This window comes from Varanus komodoensis, unplaced genomic scaffold (genome assembly GCF_004798865.1).
Source record: "Varanus komodoensis strain SLA01 unplaced genomic scaffold, ASM479886v1 scaffold26, whole genome shotgun sequence".
Lineage (NCBI taxonomy): Eukaryota > Metazoa > Chordata > Lepidosauria > Squamata > Varanidae > Varanus > Varanus komodoensis.
In genome coordinates, this window is record NW_025335684.1 from 5,182,428 (window position 1) to 5,198,921 (window position 16,494).

At 47.8% G+C, this 16,494-nt stretch overlaps 1 protein-coding gene across 4 annotated transcripts in view; it reads right to left on the reverse strand.

The window, feature by feature from the left end:
* The window catches only part of FBXL18 (F-box and leucine rich repeat protein 18), a 111,506-nt gene that overhangs the window by 76,163 nt on the left and 18,849 nt on the right, over nucleotides 1–16,494 (reverse strand). Inside the window, exons 5-6 of one of the 4 annotated variants that reach the window (XM_044433132.1) lie at nucleotides 10,375–10,445; nucleotides 9,843–10,006 (exon numbers count right to left, since the gene is read on the reverse strand). The exons of 2 other annotated variants lie outside the window; for them this stretch is intronic. In XM_044433132.1, the coding sequence (XP_044289067.1) occupies nucleotides 9,981–10,006; nucleotides 10,375–10,445 (97 nt within the window). In that variant the 3' untranslated portion in view covers nucleotides 9,843–9,980. Of the gene's footprint in view, nucleotides 1–8,229; nucleotides 10,007–10,374; nucleotides 10,446–16,494 lie in introns of those variants that run through there. One more of the 4 variants, XM_044433131.1, reaches the window with a different exon arrangement.

Sequence of the window (16,494 nt, forward strand, 5' to 3'; positions counted from 1 at the left end):
GGAGCAAGCCACTCTGGCTCTCTAAGAGCGCTGTTTGTGGTATAATCCCAACGATAAGGGAATGCAACCGGTGGAATCCACCCTGTGGATTTCAGGGACGCAACTAGGAGTAGAAAACTAGAGAACCTTTGCAAGGTGTTACCTGACTCCAGGAGGAGGAAGCATAGTGGAAGCAGCCGATAGGCAAAAAAATCCTAGAAATGTTAGCTAGCTAGATTCCAAGAGACAGGACACAGGAGAAGTCTTATGCTGGTGAATTGTTAATTCTTGGCACCGAAGAACAACTAGTTTGAGAAGTTCCAGAAAAGCTGCTGAGGCTCACTGAGGAAGCTTCCAGAACACTATGTGGAAGCCCTCCCGAAATGTAAAACCATTATAAACCATTGTGAGCACTTTTAATTTTCTGAGAGCGCATAATCCTGATTTCATTGCCCCTGATGGAGGTTGCCCACGAAAAAAAAAGTGGGTTTTGGATAAAGTCCTGTTCAGGGCTGCTCCAGGGGCAGCAGCTTTCTACTTCCCTGCATCTAAAAAACTCCTTGTATTTGTTTGGGCATTAGGAAACAATCCATAGCAGCTGTCCTAGCTAAAAAAGTGAATAGAAATTCAGACTGCATGTTATATGATTCTGAGCCAGAACAGAAATATTATGCTGGTGAAAGGGAATGTTCATATGCAGTTTGAGCTATAGCAACTTTTGCTGCTTATACTGAGCTACCACAGTAATTTTCCAAACCAACCATACACCCCATTAAAATACATTCTGGCTAGACAGAAATTGCACTATAGCAGTACCATGAGGACGGCGCAGCGGGTTCCAAATCTTATCCAGAAGGGGGTTTTGGTGAGGAGGTACTGCATCCAGATTTGCTCGTGAAAGGCAGCGATTGTGTGTGTGAACAGAGGTGCTTCGAGCTAGAAAAGGGGAAAGAATGGGTTCCAGTGGCCCTTACACAAACAGGACAACTGTGCCGTTTCCTGAGGGGGGTTGTTTCTATGCACAATGGACACAAATAACACATGGAGTTGGATTACCTAAATTGGTCTGATATGCATCTTCAGAAGAGGCTGAACCTACTAAACAAGTCCAGGCTTGGAAAAAGGCGAGGGAACGGTTCTATTCCAGTCTGTTGTCGGAGATACTGGCTGGGTTTACACACCACAAGAAGCCGCATTGCCCAGTTTTCCATGTGCATTGTTCTCCCTGGAATGGCCCAACAGACACTTGAGTGGTTTCTATGGAAGTGTGGAGTCCAGGACTCATCACTCAGTCCTTCTCCTGTTGGCATGTATCCTATCAGCCACCACACCTGAAATTCAACCCCACACTAGATTACTAGAGCAGCTGCTCTTTCTAGGACCCTGTGTAGCTGCATAACAGGGCTGTCAAAACCACAGTGCCAACTCTGGACAACTCAAGAAAGCATGGCAAAGCACAGAAACCACAGAACTGACCACTGTTTATCATCATGGTTTCTAAAAGCCAAACATACCATGCTGAAATTCCACAACAGAGTTCAGACGACATGACAGAGCATCCTGCACAAGAAACCACCATCCAGAGTTCAGATCAACCCTCTTACCACTAGGAAACACTGTCTCTCTCTAGCATATACTCACTATACAATCAATATAATTTTTATATAACAAATAATAAAATATTGATCTCTTGCTAAGGAAGCATGCAAATATTTATGGTTGCACTGGGGGTTTTTCAACTATTTTTTTATTGTTATATTATCATTATTTATGTATGTATTTATGTATTCTTTGTGAGCCGTCCCGAGGCTTTGTTGCGATGAGGGCGGCATAGAAATGTTTTAAATAAATAAATAAATTGGCACATTTATTTAAAGGCATTTACCTATTTTTCTTCTATACCAGCTATTATTTTCATAGAAAATCTTGAGACGTTTGACGATTTTAAGAACTTAGAAGCAATTTACAGCACTTGGCTAAAATATTCAAGATGGCTGAACTGCTTTCCAACCAGATGGAAGTGACGGCTAAAAAGCATTGGCAAGAACTATTCTGTTGATAAGGGGCCCTGAGCACACTCACTTCTGGCTGAGGGGCCTCTGTGTTGGAAGTGCAAGACAATTATGTACGGGCTTGGGCATTTCACAACAATTCCGTATTTCATATCATCCCTGAAAGTTCTGAAGTAATGAAACAGGCTAATGATGTGATTAAAATATCCCTAAAGAAACCTCGTTGTAATCAAGGTTCTAAGAGGACAGACACAGCCCAGTGTGTTGCCAGCCCTTAACTCTCCCCATTTGGGTCTTCCCAGCGCAGCTTATTGTGTTTTTTGAACAGCTGCCTTGGCTCCATCTTAACATTTGTGGAAATTCTCGAAGATGCATGCTTCATTTGATTGCCACTTACAGGAGAGAAGCAAAGGGACTTGGGAACATGCCTGTGGAGATGCGCCATCAGAAGGAAAGCCATTAAGATTAGGATATAATCTAGGACATGATAAAAGTTTTGCCTTTGGAGGCTTAGCATGTTACATTTCGGCAGTTCCCTCAAGCCCAGGTGTGGGTCCCACCTTCCTAGACCAGAGAAATCCAGAGCGCTTTGTGGTGGGCCTGCTAGTGATGTGGGTTCAATCAACTGCTTTATTTAGAGAAAAAGCAAGTGAAAGCAGACACAACAGAAGTGTAGAAAATAACACACGGTGTGCCGAAAGTGGACAGCAAGACCTTTTCTTCACTCCCTCATAGTACTAGAACTGAATAAGGTCATTCCAGGAAGCTGTTTGGGGGGAGATTCAGGACAGAGCAAAAGGAGGACTTCACTAGGGAATTAATGCCCATGAATCGTCGTAACGGCAAATCAACAGGGCCAGCTTTAAAAGGAAATTGGGAAAATCCATGGAGGAGGCTATCAATGGCTACTAGTCCAGAGGCCGGGAGCCAGGGAGCTTCCCTGCAAGAGCTGTTGGGCAACAGTAGTGGGATCGTGGTGCTAACGCAACTCATGCCCAGCTTGTGGGTTTGTCCAGGCATGACTGGCCACCCTGCGAACAGAACCAGGTCGACTTTTGCTCTGGCCCAGGAAGACTCTGCTGTTAATCAGAAGAGCAGATTCAGACACAAAGTAGGGGAACCCAACATACAAAGCCAAGCCTTCCATCACGTGGGAACAAGGGTATAACCAGGTGGTCATCCTCACAGCGAGGATGGAGGCATGACAACCTGAAGCCAAGCTTCTTTGTCCACGAAACATTGTGGGGTGTGTGTGTCACTTTGAGCTGAACCTTCACATTAAACGTCAACATGTGTGTGTGGAGCGGGGAGAAATGAGTAGGGCGAGGGCAAAAGAAGGGGTGGTAAAGGTGCCGGGAGTGTCAGAGGTCAGCGCTATTGAAAACAACACACATCGGGCCTGATATTTCATTTCAAGCAGATGAAGGACAGAGCCTCTCCTTGGAACTTTATGGCTGCCCCCGCTTCCCACTCCTCCCCCCCCCCCCCATTAGCCACTAGCAATAACACAAAGAGCAATGGCCCTTTTATTATTAATTTCAAACATGCTGCCCGGTGGGATTGGGGGTAGGAGGAAGGGGAAAGTATTGGGAAAATACTGTCTGGGAAATTAACCGGGGAAAATGTTTTTCATTAGCTTCAGAAGGCTTCATACCTTCTGCCTGCTCTCCCTCATCCCCATCCCGCTGCAGCCTCCACTCTGTTCTGCCCCTCTCTGCCCCCTAAAAAATTAAAGAGGGCCCAAGGCAGCATCCCTTGGCTATTAATCATAGTTCTTTGTGCTGCATCCCATTCCGTTTCTATGGAAATGAAGGCTTTGCCGGAGAGCTGCCAAGGTCCAGCTACTGCATCCAATCGAACATCTCATGGACCTTGTGAGGAAGGGCAGCTTCCCCGGCAATATCCAAGAGGTGTGAAGAATATTGCTCCTTTGGCAGGCTGAGGGGCGGGGGGGGGGGGGAGTGGGGGCCCGCACAAGCAGCCCCAGCTGCAAACGATGCACAATAAATACAGATCGGTGGGAGTGGGCAAGATGACCCCCAGTGCCCTCGCCATTTCCCCAGACAACGGCTCAAGGAAGTCCTGTGGCTGGATCTCGTTAGGCTGAACAAGGATTAGGTGCCTCCTAAGGCAGAGATGGGGAGCCCCTGGATGGGGCAGGTCCTGGAGCCCCGCCTGGATCGGGGCCAGGCCATGAGGGTGGCGGGGGCTTCAACCCTTTCGTACAAATCTGGCCACACCGACCTTTCATTTGTGTTTCTTACCTTGGGAGGCGGGGAGATATAATTAACAGGGGATGGCGATCTGCATATCATTTGACCATGCTACTTTATATGGTGAATTTTAAGGTAAGCATCGACAGACCCGATGGTCAGTTGCCACTGGGGATCTGAAAAATAAGGCATGACAAGCCCCCCCCCCCCCCCCCGCCGGGCACAATGCAACTGGCTGCAGGCTGGGTCTTCACTAGAGACAGATGTGATGTATTTGCCTGCTCTTGCTAGCTTTCCTCAATAACAAACTGAAAGAAAACGGTGCTTACTGTTCATTTCACTTTGAAGCATGCGTGAGAAGAGTCCTGATGGGCCCTGACCATGGGCCTCCCTCGTCCAACTTCCTGCTTACGCAGTGGCCAACTGGTTGCCCAAGGAAGACCGTGGTGGCATTCTCCCCCCTCAACCGCCCTGCCTGTGCCTCCTGATCCACACCGGCCCAGAAAACCAAAGGCTCAGCTCGTTCCTCGCAATCAGACTTTCCTCAACTCGAAACGGAACCGGTGAGCAGCACAGAAAATGAGCAAAGTTGACGATGCTGCGGTTACTGATGAGCATCATACGCCTGATCTATCAGCTTTCTTCGGGCACATATCCTACAAGCAGTGTGTTCTTTTAGGAGCAGTCGTTCTTGGTGAAGTATATACCAGCATCAGAAGGAAGCCTATGCTATTGTCTTTTGCCTTGCATCTTACATATAATCCCAAAACGAATTTCTGCACGAAGCTCTCAATGTAACTTTTCACCTATATTGTGTGGTTAATTTGATTTCCTCCTAAGTAAACGTATCAGTTCCAATATTTTGCAGCTATTAGGAAAACTTTTGTTTCATTTATACTGCATATAACATTGACCTGGATTACATACTTGGGTTTACTTAATATAAAACATGCTTTGTATTACTGAGGGAGAATGTATGCTGAGGAGTTAAAATTAGTCAAACATGCAAAATCACATATTATTTCAAGAACTGGAATATGTTTCTCTTTTTTTGGGAAAACGCACATTACTGGGAACTGACTTCTTGACAGTATTAATCATTAGAAATGCTCCCCCCCCACCCTCAAGTTTTGAAGCACAGGGTGTACTACCCGTATGGAAGGGTACTCTGTCAGAATAGAGTTGTTGGGATACACAAGTGAATCTTCTTTCTTCCGGCAGTGTGAGAAACAATAGGTTAGTGTTGAAAATACACACTCATTCAAGCCTCTATTCATGCCACAATTGTGGGATGAGGAGCAAGTTGCAAAATCTCAGCACCAGGATCCCAATCTGGTTCAGGGGGGTTCCCCGAAACACCTCCCCCTGGTCCCAGTCCCTTTCCCTGACCAGTGACCATTTGGCGGTTTGCTGAAATCTAACTGTAAACCCTCCCCACAAAATTGTAAAAAGATTGAACTGCTTCTCCTCTTAATTATTGCCAGTAAAAGCTTTATGCTAAACTATGCTGGTATTGGGGTATTTTGGTTCAACTTCTTTTTTTCTTTTGGTCCTACCTATCAGGGGAATGCCCCCCCCAAAAAAAAACTTCTCCAAAATTTACTTTGTCCCTTGGGCTGAAAGCTTAGATAATAAAATGGAGAAAAAGTTGCTTTGAATAGAAATAACCAAACAAAAAGGGAAAGAAAAGACACACACACACACACTCCCCCAAAAAGTACACCAGCACCTCACTGCTGACTCCGCTTGGCTTCCCATCCCCTCCTCGGCGTTCCGAACATATGGTGTTGTGCTTAACAGCCCTCACCGCATCAATTGGAGACCATTAGGGTGGGTTCTTTTCCCAGTGTAAATGTTGCCGAATATAAATTGTAATTAACACCGATGCCAAAATGGCACTTAGAGAAAATAAGCACATTATTAACATCTGCTGAATTCTGCCTGGAGAGCAGCCGCTGCCGCCGAAACATCCTTTGCATTAAGAGGATTTGTGGCTGGGACTGCACTCAGAATAACGGTGGGTGGGGAGAGGCCTTTCTCTTCAGCTACCCGGGTGTCATGCACACACATGGATGTGTACACACACGCACATCAGCGCCGCTGCGCCGAGGCGCTGCTGTGCTCCAGTGTGTAGCCAAATAACCTATTTCTTTCCCTTTTAAAGAAGCAGAGCTTGCCCTACTTGGAAACACTCTTCTGTTCCCAGCTAACAGCTTTAAGGCTGGGGCACTTCTGAACCAAGTCTAATGAAAAGAACTTCCTGCACCGTGCAATTCGCTTATGGAACTCACTCCCACAAGAAGCTGCGATGGCCTCGAACTTTTAGGCGACTTCACAAGAGTTAGGCTCGGCAATGGTTATGAAAGCTCAAAAAGGGAACTCCAGTTCCTGAGGCAGCCTACCACTGTCCACCCAGGGCCATTTATACAAAGTTCACTTAAACTCTGCAGACTCCAGAAATGAAATCAATTTATGAGATTTCTAGGCGACTGTTTGCTTTTGTGATCTTTGTCACCAAGTTGCGTGAATGTTCCCTGCTTTTGCTATTTGAGGAGGGGAGGGGAGGGGAGGGAATTCAAATGAGCAGAGAATGACATTTCAGGCTTTTTCTTTTTAGGGTAAAAGGAAAGAAAATCAACACACCTGTGATACTGGTGGATAATCTGCATGTGGGACCTACAGAAAAATCTTGTAATACGCAGTTCTCCTGGTAAGATTCTAGACTTGCCTGCTTGCAGGATACTCCATGGCATCCTCTGTCCCTCCCTCGCCCCCGTTTTGCATTTCTCATGACTGCCAATGCAGCACGCTCAGCTTTAACTGCCATTTTGGGGTCCTACAAAAAATTCTTTGACTTTCTGCAAACTTGGGAAATCCTTTAAGCCTGCCATTACTTCCCCATTTTGCACAGATGGTGGCATCTTGGCAGTTTAAGACCTGGCATTTGAATGAGTTCAGTGTTAGTACATGCAAGGATATATGGTGTAGGAGGGGAGGGAGGGAGGGAAAGGAACTTACTCTCCCACACTTGTGATGCTTGGATGCAGGGTCTCCCAATGTGCTGGGCACGACAGACAAAAAGGAAGCGCTTATTCACCCAGCACACAACTCATCCCCACAAAGGGTGGCGATGGCTTTACATGGGGATTAGGCAACTCATTGGCGACAAGGCCACCAAGAGGCGCCATGCCCCCTGCTCGCATATCCTGCATGTGGGGCATCGGGCAGCCACTGCGCAAGCAAAATGCCAGGCAGGGAAGGCCGTTGGCCTGATCCAGCAAGGCTATTCCTAGAGAGGGGAATATGCGAGACGCTCAGGCCGCATCCTCGGCCTTCTGGAGGTGCTGCTCAGCTGTTCTGGCTGCTGTGAGTGCACAGGGCACGGCCCAGGTCCTTTCAAGTGAGCTTCAACCCCAGAAGGAATAGGCATTCCATGAGGAAGGGAAGGCTCCACACCACCCTTCCACAACACGGTGGCCCCGAAGCAAATGACTCACAGCCTGCTTCCAGAAGCTTCTGTTTCCCCCTGAAAGGGGGGACATGCTGTTCACAGGCCTGCCACATCATAACTAGCTGAGGCTCCAGATTCTCAGGAAATCAAACGCTGCCGCCTGAAGCTCTTAAGTTTACAAAACGCAGAGACCCCTGTCCAAGACACACCCCAGTACACATGTTGGCAGCAAAGTTCAGCACAAATCGGTATCTATGGTAGCTGCCCCGCTCATCAGTGAAAGCGGCAAAAGGGAAAGATTTCCAACAGAAAGCTTAAACAAGCATTTGGCTGGTGTCCGGCCTCAATACAAATGAACCACAGCTCAGTGGAAGTGACTGCATTTTATATGCAAAATGTCCCACAGATCAGTCCCTGAAATCCCGAGAGAAAATGACCAGGTAGTGGATGACTGAAAAGAATTCTGCCAATCATAGCAGCGGTTCTGGGCTAGGTGGACTAAATCTCTGGCTGATGGCAAATACATTCCGTTTCTCTTCTCCCATGCCCCAGGACAAAGGTTTATTAAGATAGCCAAGGTGTGAACATAAGTGTTTATATACCATCTTGACAGTAAAGCCACTGTTAATCCAAGTAACACAGATACCAGCATCACATTCAAACACACACATTGTCACAAGATACTCAAGCTGGCCCAGGACTTCAAGCACAGAGTCACAGATGGCTTCTCACCACCCCGGCCTCCATGGCCATCCATTCCAGAACACCCCACGTCACATCCAGGAGAATCAGCCGGCACTGAGCCACGGCCGTCTTCGTTGGCCGTGGCCAGCTCACCCGGCAGGACGTGGAAAGCGGCAGGGTGATTCCAAGGCTCACATAGGTCAGCGTGGCAAGCGCTGGGTGACATAACAGAATGTCCCCAAGATGGGAGAGATCAGCCCCAGGTGATCCATATGGCAAATGGTTAAACACCCGCGTGAAGTTGTGCTCAGCAGAGGTGGCATTTTGGCAAGATGGAAATAAAATGGTGCCAATCCAAGATACGATCTCAGTCACTTTGGAATGCTTTAAAAAGCACGCTGCCTGCTTCCAGGAAGCCCACTTTAAAAGGATGTATGATATGGAGCTGTAAGAAGAGGCGGTCTGCTCACACTAGCAATTTGGACACAGACCTTAATAACACCAGCCCCTGCAACAACACACAGTCATCTTTCAAAGCTCAAGGATGTTGCCAAAGCAAGAGGCGGCCTGTACATTTGAAGACATTTGCTTGAGGAAGTCCCACTGAAATGGGTGCCATACAAAAGCACGCGAAAGCCATTCCTTTCGCCTGGGCTTGGGCAGGCGGATTTCTTGGCACATTGCACCCACGCTTGAAACAAAAAGCCAAGCAGGAAAGAGAGAGCAAACTTTGGAGAGACAGAAATATTTTCGCCATTGATTTGGTGCAGCAAACATTTGTATTTTTCTATCCAGGCAAGGAAGTTGGAATTTCCCAGGACATTCTGACACAGCATATCCTGGCTGGTTCCTCCAGCACAAAAGCAAAGAGATGTCCCAGGAAAAGGCTGCTGCCTTTGGATAGCCACAGGGCTAAAAAGCCGGACGCTGCTTTTGCACTCAGAAGAGCATGACCTAACGATGCAACCATTTCTGTAAGAATGGAGAAGACTGGCTGCATTTCTAAATCCCCCAATAAATAAAGTTTAAACATATCTCTTTGCATTTACTTATAACACGCAAGCAAAGAATATCATCTGAAGCACTGAAAGAAAAATAATAAAAACAACTCAGTCCAAGAACAAGTGACCATGGGGAAAGGGGAGTACATTCAAGTTAAATTCCTCTTGCTTTTAGCTGCATTTAAAGTTAAACCAGAATGTGTATATTAAATAGCAAGGAAATGACCCAGAATGGAAGGCTCCAATGTTTTCCAATTGCAGCCCACCCTGAGTTCCTTGGGAACAGGGATGAGCTAGACATTAAAATGAATAAATAGAACTTTTTCCAGGGCAAATTTTGCCCAAAAGGCCCGTTCAGTGTCCTGGCAAGTTGGCCCTGCAGCAACACCAAAATTGCACAGCATTCAGACAAGGTGGCCACAAAGCTCATGAACGGCGACTCCCGGCCAAGCAGCAGCAAGCTTGCTCATGCCCACCCTACTCCGGCTATGCCGCCATCCTCATCCTCATCCCCACCACAAGTTTGGTGGCTCCTCAGCCACCCGGCTTTTGAACAAGGTGATCTCATCCAAGTGCATCATGGGGACATCTCGGATGACCTCTGTCAAGTCCTCGTGCAGGAGAGGAAACACGACGACGTTCAAGGCGGGCCGGTCGGCCTGAAAGCTAAATCAAACACAAGAGAGATTAGGGCTGAGGAAGAGAAGAAGAAAGACAGAGAAGGGGTCCTGGGGCTGACAGTCTAGGGAAGTGTTTGCCTTGGAAGTGGAAGTGTCAGAGTCCCCCAGCTTTAAGACTGAGTGAAAAGAAGAATTTACCTCTCCCTCAGGAAAGTTCATCCCCTGCCTTTCCTGAAAGAGTAGCTGGCATGTAACAACAAACCAGAATATGAGTTCTTGTCTTACTTAAGAGTTTACTCTTGGGTCATCAGCCAGGCCAGGTGACTGCAGAAAATACAGACTGTTTCCATTCCTGGGTGGATTCTCTTTCCCTGCTCCCTCCCCGTAGTCCCAAAACCCTTTGCAGCATCTTACTATTAGCATGTAGAGTGGCCAGACAGGGGTGAGTGTGAGAGTGTGTCCATGTCCTCCGATGCTTCATTAGTCTGGAAAAAAAGCCATAAGCAGCCCATGGTTCTGCCTGCAACCCAAAGCAACCCATCACGAAAACAACCCAGAATTCACAGTTCATCAACTAATTATGGGTTCTCTTCCAGGGTTGTTCACAGTGAACAATTCGCAGTTTACCCATAGTTTTGGGTTTGCACGCAACAACAACCCAAGATTCGATCACTATAATCAACGCGTACTTTGGGTTCTTGTAATGTGCAAATGAAGTCACTTTTCCAAGTGTGACTGGAAGACTCATCTACAACAGTAACTCAGAGGCATGAAAGAATGCCTCTTCTGAAGGTGAGAGGATCTCCTGCCTCTGCTTGCACGGGGATAATCAAACATCTTCACACCTCTAAGGCAAAGACACACCACTCCCATAACAAAGAGGGGGAGAAGGAGGCTAGGAAGTGAAACAACCAGACGGCTGGCTACTGGCTGGCATTCAAAGCAGATTAGACAAGTTCATGGGGGAGTCAGTGGCCATGATGGCTACATGCCAGTTCCACATTCAGAGGCAGCAAACAGTTGCTGCTAAAATGGCTGCTGTGCTTCCATGAGTTTCCCAGAGGCATTTGGCGGCCCCTGCTAAGAACTAGATGCCCAACTAGACCATCCGGTCATGCCCCTGTCTTAGCAGCACCGGAAGCTGCCCCAGAACCAGCTCAGGCTCTTTGTCGACTTCATCCAGCATGACTGACCGGGACTGGCAGCAGCTCTCCAGGGGAACTTTGGCAGAAGCATCACCTGCTACCTGGTCCCTTTCAAAACACGAGACAGGTGGGACCTGCGACAGAGTGTTGCAGTGCTGTCCGGCCATCCCTTCTTCCAGGATACACCATTCCATTCCTCTACCACCCCAAGACACTTAGCCTTGGGGCATGCTCAGTTCTCATATTGGATTGGGGGGGGAGGAATTCCGCAAACCGTAGGGATTCTCCTGAACTTGATAGTTTCTTCTTGTGTGTGGAGAAGGTTCGTGTTTTGCTCCACACAGATCCACACTTGGTGGATGAGTTCATTGCCAGCGTATGGCCTGGGTGGGCAACCTCCTGGGCGCAAAGGTTCCCGATGTGGCCCATGGAGGGTTGGGTGGCCTCCACAGGCCCTGCCTGCTCCCAGGGAGGCCACTGAGGGCATGGGAAGCCAGCCCCCCCCCCCCACTCAGCTGTGGGCACATTTTGGGACCCTGGCCCACATTTGCGACTTCTCCCCCCGCTTCCCCCTCCCCACTGCTTGATACTTTGATTCATTGTCCCCCCACTCAACTCTGGCTCCCTTCCACAACTTTAATACCTCCTTTCCTGAACTCCTGCCATGCTGCTAATTTTATGTTATTAAAACAAAAAAGTGTCCCACCATAAATCTCCCCCCCCCCCCCCCCCCCCCACCAACCATCCATGAGGAATGAGAGCAAGAAAAGAAGGCACCGCACCTGCAGGGCGGAAATTGCACAGGCAAAGAAAAGGACTGCGGCAGTTAAATCCATGCACAATATTTACCAAAAGGAAAGGGGGGGAAATAATTTAAAGCTGGATCAGATAGCCCACCCTGTAATGATTCCCACATAGCGAGGCAATAGGACACACAGCAGGAGCCCGAAGATACGGCATGCTGGGAGAGAGAAAGCAAGAGAAAGCGCGCACGGAGCAAGGGAAAACACTTGAGATCGCTCGCCAGAGGGAAGAGGGCGGCTCGTGTCTCTTTCGGTAGGGGAAAGGGAAGCTGCAGCTGTCGCCACTGGCCGGACAAAAGCCGCTTCCCCACACTGCTGAAACCCGGAGGCTCACTTCTTCTCCTTCAGAGGCGCACTGGGAATGCATGTGGGTGCCGCCGTGGGGAGCGCTGGCTTCCCCGGGAGGGCGGCAGGGAAAGCCAGCAGCCACCTGCCGCCACAGGAGCTGGCTCGTCGCTCTTCTGCATGCAGCAGATGCGCCCTCCTCGGATGCGTTTGCCATGGCTGAACAGCGCAATCATGCCTGATGTGGGACGAGCAGGCAGCTACCCACCCCCACAAGGGCATCACCAGCCACTATCGGGACTTTGGGTTCCTTACTACCTCTCTCAGTGGAAAGTAGGGAAAGAACGCCTTCAGCTCTTGCAAACCCGCCAAGAAAGAGCTTGGACAGGGCTTGTCTGCTCTGCTGAAGGTCCGCATCTGCAGATTTCACTGCCGCCTTTGGCCTGTCCTGCTGAAGAAGCAACGTGCACATGCTAGCGCATTTAACTTCTTGTTTTCAGCTAGGTGGGCCCCGCCGTGTGACACAAAGCCCTGTGAGGCAGCCAGCCACCCGGCCGAAGCGCGGCAGGCCTACTTCTGGTCAGAGATCAGAAAGTAAACCGCCTGGGAACTACATGAAGCCATCTTGAGTTTCATGACGGAAGAAAATTGGGATATAATGTAATAAAGAAAATAAAGAATGGGTTCCCCCCACTCTATTCCAAATTTCAAAATGCTTTTTCAACAAGCTGAGCCTGCCAGAACATGGATTCCAGTTGATGACAGGCATGCTGCATGTTATGTAAATGACAGAATTTGAACAATAATTTCCTTTGCACATTCATTTAATGTTTTTGCAGAACTTCTGAATCACAGAAAAGGCAAGAGCCCTGAAGCAAACAGCTGTGCCCCTTAATTGCTGAAAACATTCGTTTCTGAGACCTCATTTGTGCTTTGCACCTCTGCAGCCGCATGATTTAGACTTATTTGCTTTTATCAAAGGCCACTGCCTGAACTCCTCTAAAGACAATGAACATGAGAAAAGGCCATTCTTTAAACACTAGAAGTAAATGCCATTTTTCATCTCTCCCTGGGTATCCTAGATTAAGTGTGCAGCAACTGCTGGGTAATGGTTAAACCAACTCGATGGAAGTAGAAAGAAAGAAAGAAGCTGAATAGCTATTTGCTCTCATTCTGCCTTGGAAGCTAGCTCTTTCCTCCACACCTGGATGTATTTCAAGTGAGATCCACCCCCTCAGCGGGCGGCATGCCCAGAAAGCCTACCGGCATGTGGGTGCAGGCAGGCAAATGCCACAGTGCTGACTCCACTTCTGCCCCGAGGGAAGCCAGGCGGAGTTTGCAAGTCCTTGCTGCTTTCTTGCATGCCCTTGGCTCACCAAACCCAAACCCAAAAGACCAGGGTTGCCAACTAACATTCACAACTCTATTTCCTCCTTGGGAAGAGGAGGAGGAGGAAGAAAGGATAACGGGATACCTCACAGAATAGGGCACGAGCACATGGCCACTGCAAGAAGCAGCCCCTTCTCAAATTCGCTCTGCCTGTGGCACACAGTTAACAGGTGTCCCGAGATCACGCTGCTGCAGCTTTCCTAGGGGGTACAGCAGGCAAACACCTAACATGAAAAAATTGCTTCATTAGATTTACGGTTCTCTATGCTACAGAGAGCGTGGAAAGAGGGCTGCTTTTTTTCAGGAGCACCCCTGCTATTGAGTGCTCTCAACCCACAGACCCACAGTGCTCTCAACCTGAACCCACAGGGCATCCTTCCCTAAACAGGTACCCTCCAGGTGTACTGAGCTTCAACCCCTAGCATCTCTGTTACTTGGGATGCAGTCTAAGACCACTAGAAGGTGCCAGGTTGGGGAAAACTACCTGGTTCCCCCCCCAGCTACTTTGGAATCATACCATCCCTAGCTGCTGGTCATGCTGGCTGGGGATGGTGGGAACTATAATCCAAAACCTCAGGAGGGCCCCAGGTTGCCTATCCCTGTATTGGGTTCTGACCAAGAATATCCACTTAAAGGGGGTTAAATAGCATGTTGCACATCAAACTGCAAGAGATCAAGATGGCACATGGAATGCCAAGTTCTCTGTTAGAGTCATTCTGGCCTTAAGAGTTGTAGGGAGAAAAGACAGACGGACAGACTGGCAAGTTTCTTTTGAAAAGGAGAATATAAAAGGAGCTGCCAGATGAGCCAAGTTATAATTCTGCTAGGAATCCATTAGAGATCTGAAAAATAAAGTGCTAGCTTCAGCAAAACAGAAAGTGTTAAGCTAAAACCTGGAAAGAATCCCACTCCATTGGATGAATGGATGATCCAGCTTGAGGGCTGTATGTGAACGGTCCAGCGAATGCATTTAATTTAGGTAAAAGAAGGAGTGCCACCTCTCTCTTTAAATAAATGTGCTAAGTACTTGGCCTTCTGGAACATACTCAAGATTCTTGAGCGCTTCCGCTGCAAAATGGTAAATGGATCTTTACCTTGCACATTTTTGTGATCTTCTGATTGGAACAGTAAAGGTATTATATTAATATGGATTTTGGAATTGACCTTTGATAATATATCCTTTCTAATTGGCACTTGGGTTACATCAAGACTCAAAAAAGATGCTTGCCTGAAGTGAGTAAGAGTTCAAGCGGTTGGGGAGGGCTGCCCAAGCTATCGCCAGTGGAAGAGGCCATCATTTGCCAGGATAACCTGGCCAGCCTCCACAAAAAATGGAAAGCAACACACGAACCTGACATCAAGAACAATGATGTTCATCGAATCACAGAACTGTAGAGCTGGAAGGGGGCATGAGGGCCATCGGGCCCAGCCCCCTGCTGCTGCAGGACACCGCGTCACAGCATCCCACTCAGGTGGCTGCCCAGTTTCTTTCTGAATGCCTGCAGTGTGGGAGAGCCCCCCACCTCTCCAGGCAGCTGGACCCACTGTCGTATTGCTCTGACAGTGAGGAAGTTTTTCCTGATGTCCAGCCTGAATCTGGGTGGTCGCAACTTGACTTGATTATTCCATCTCCTGCACTCTGCCATCAGCAAGAAGAGATTTTTGTCTTCCTCTTTGTTACAGCCTGTTAGGTACTTATAAAGTGATACCATGTCCCCCCTCAGTCCTCGCTTCAGAAACTCATCAACCTTCAGGCCCCCCTGCCCATAACCTTACAGTAGCCATTCCTGAATACAGAAGTTCCAAAGACCGACATCAAAACACAACTGCTGACGTACAGTTCAAGAGATGCATCTCTATTCCCTTGCTTTTAATAAGAGCAAAGGAGCTGCTTTTGCACAGGAACGGCTGCCAAGCCAGGTCTCTGCCTTCCCACAGTTGTGCCTTTCACACGCTGATAACTTCAATGCAAGACTTTACCATGTATTCTGGCTGAATCTCATTCAATTCCAGCCTGTCTAGACCCTTTTAAATCTTAGTCATGTCTTCTATATGTTGGCTGCAGAGGAGTCTGCACAAATACAGGTCCTCTAGAGTACGACACGCCTACTTCAATTAAGAATACTACTGTTCACTTCGGTACCTGCCCTGCAATGTATGGAACTTCTTTTGCACACTCCTAAAAGCTGACTGGATTGTCACCGGCAGATCTGTGCTGAGGCCTGCAGTCTCCGAGACACTCCCACAAGAATTATGTTTCTCATCCACCATTAACACGTCTGTGGCTCATGCATTTGAGATGAGAGAAGTGTGGCAAAAGAGTGGATTATATACACTCTACTGCAGCAGTGCCTGGCAGGGTGTGGAATGAGGCCTCTCTTCATCTCACTCCATGGCTGCAAGGACAGAACCCAGCTGTGCTGTTTTTTAGGATTAATGCATACAGAATAACACTGTTCAAAAGAGGCTATAAACCTACTCTAAGATGAAGAAAGGATGGGGCTAGGAAAACCCAAGTTCTCCCAATGGTAACCCTATGTCTGGGGGGTGGCAATTCTCCTCACAAAACCATGGTTTAGAAAAGCAGCCACGAAATGCATTAAACCAAATAAAATCAGACGGGGAATGTGGGGAGGAGGGCTCATAGGATGATTTTTTTAAAGAACTGTAATAAGTGTGTTTTTATGTTGCTTTTCCCATTCAAAGCAGGTTTCCAGGAGAGTAAAAAAACAAGTCAGCATATACAGAAATTGCTCTACATTAATAACCATATCCAAACATGTTTCATAAAGTCCAGGCTTTGTCACTTTAGTCTGTTGCAGCAAAACAACAAAGGGTCTTCTGTCAAAATAAAGACAAACACTGGCTCCTTCAGGATGCTTCATCAGATACACCAAGTCCTCACCACACAT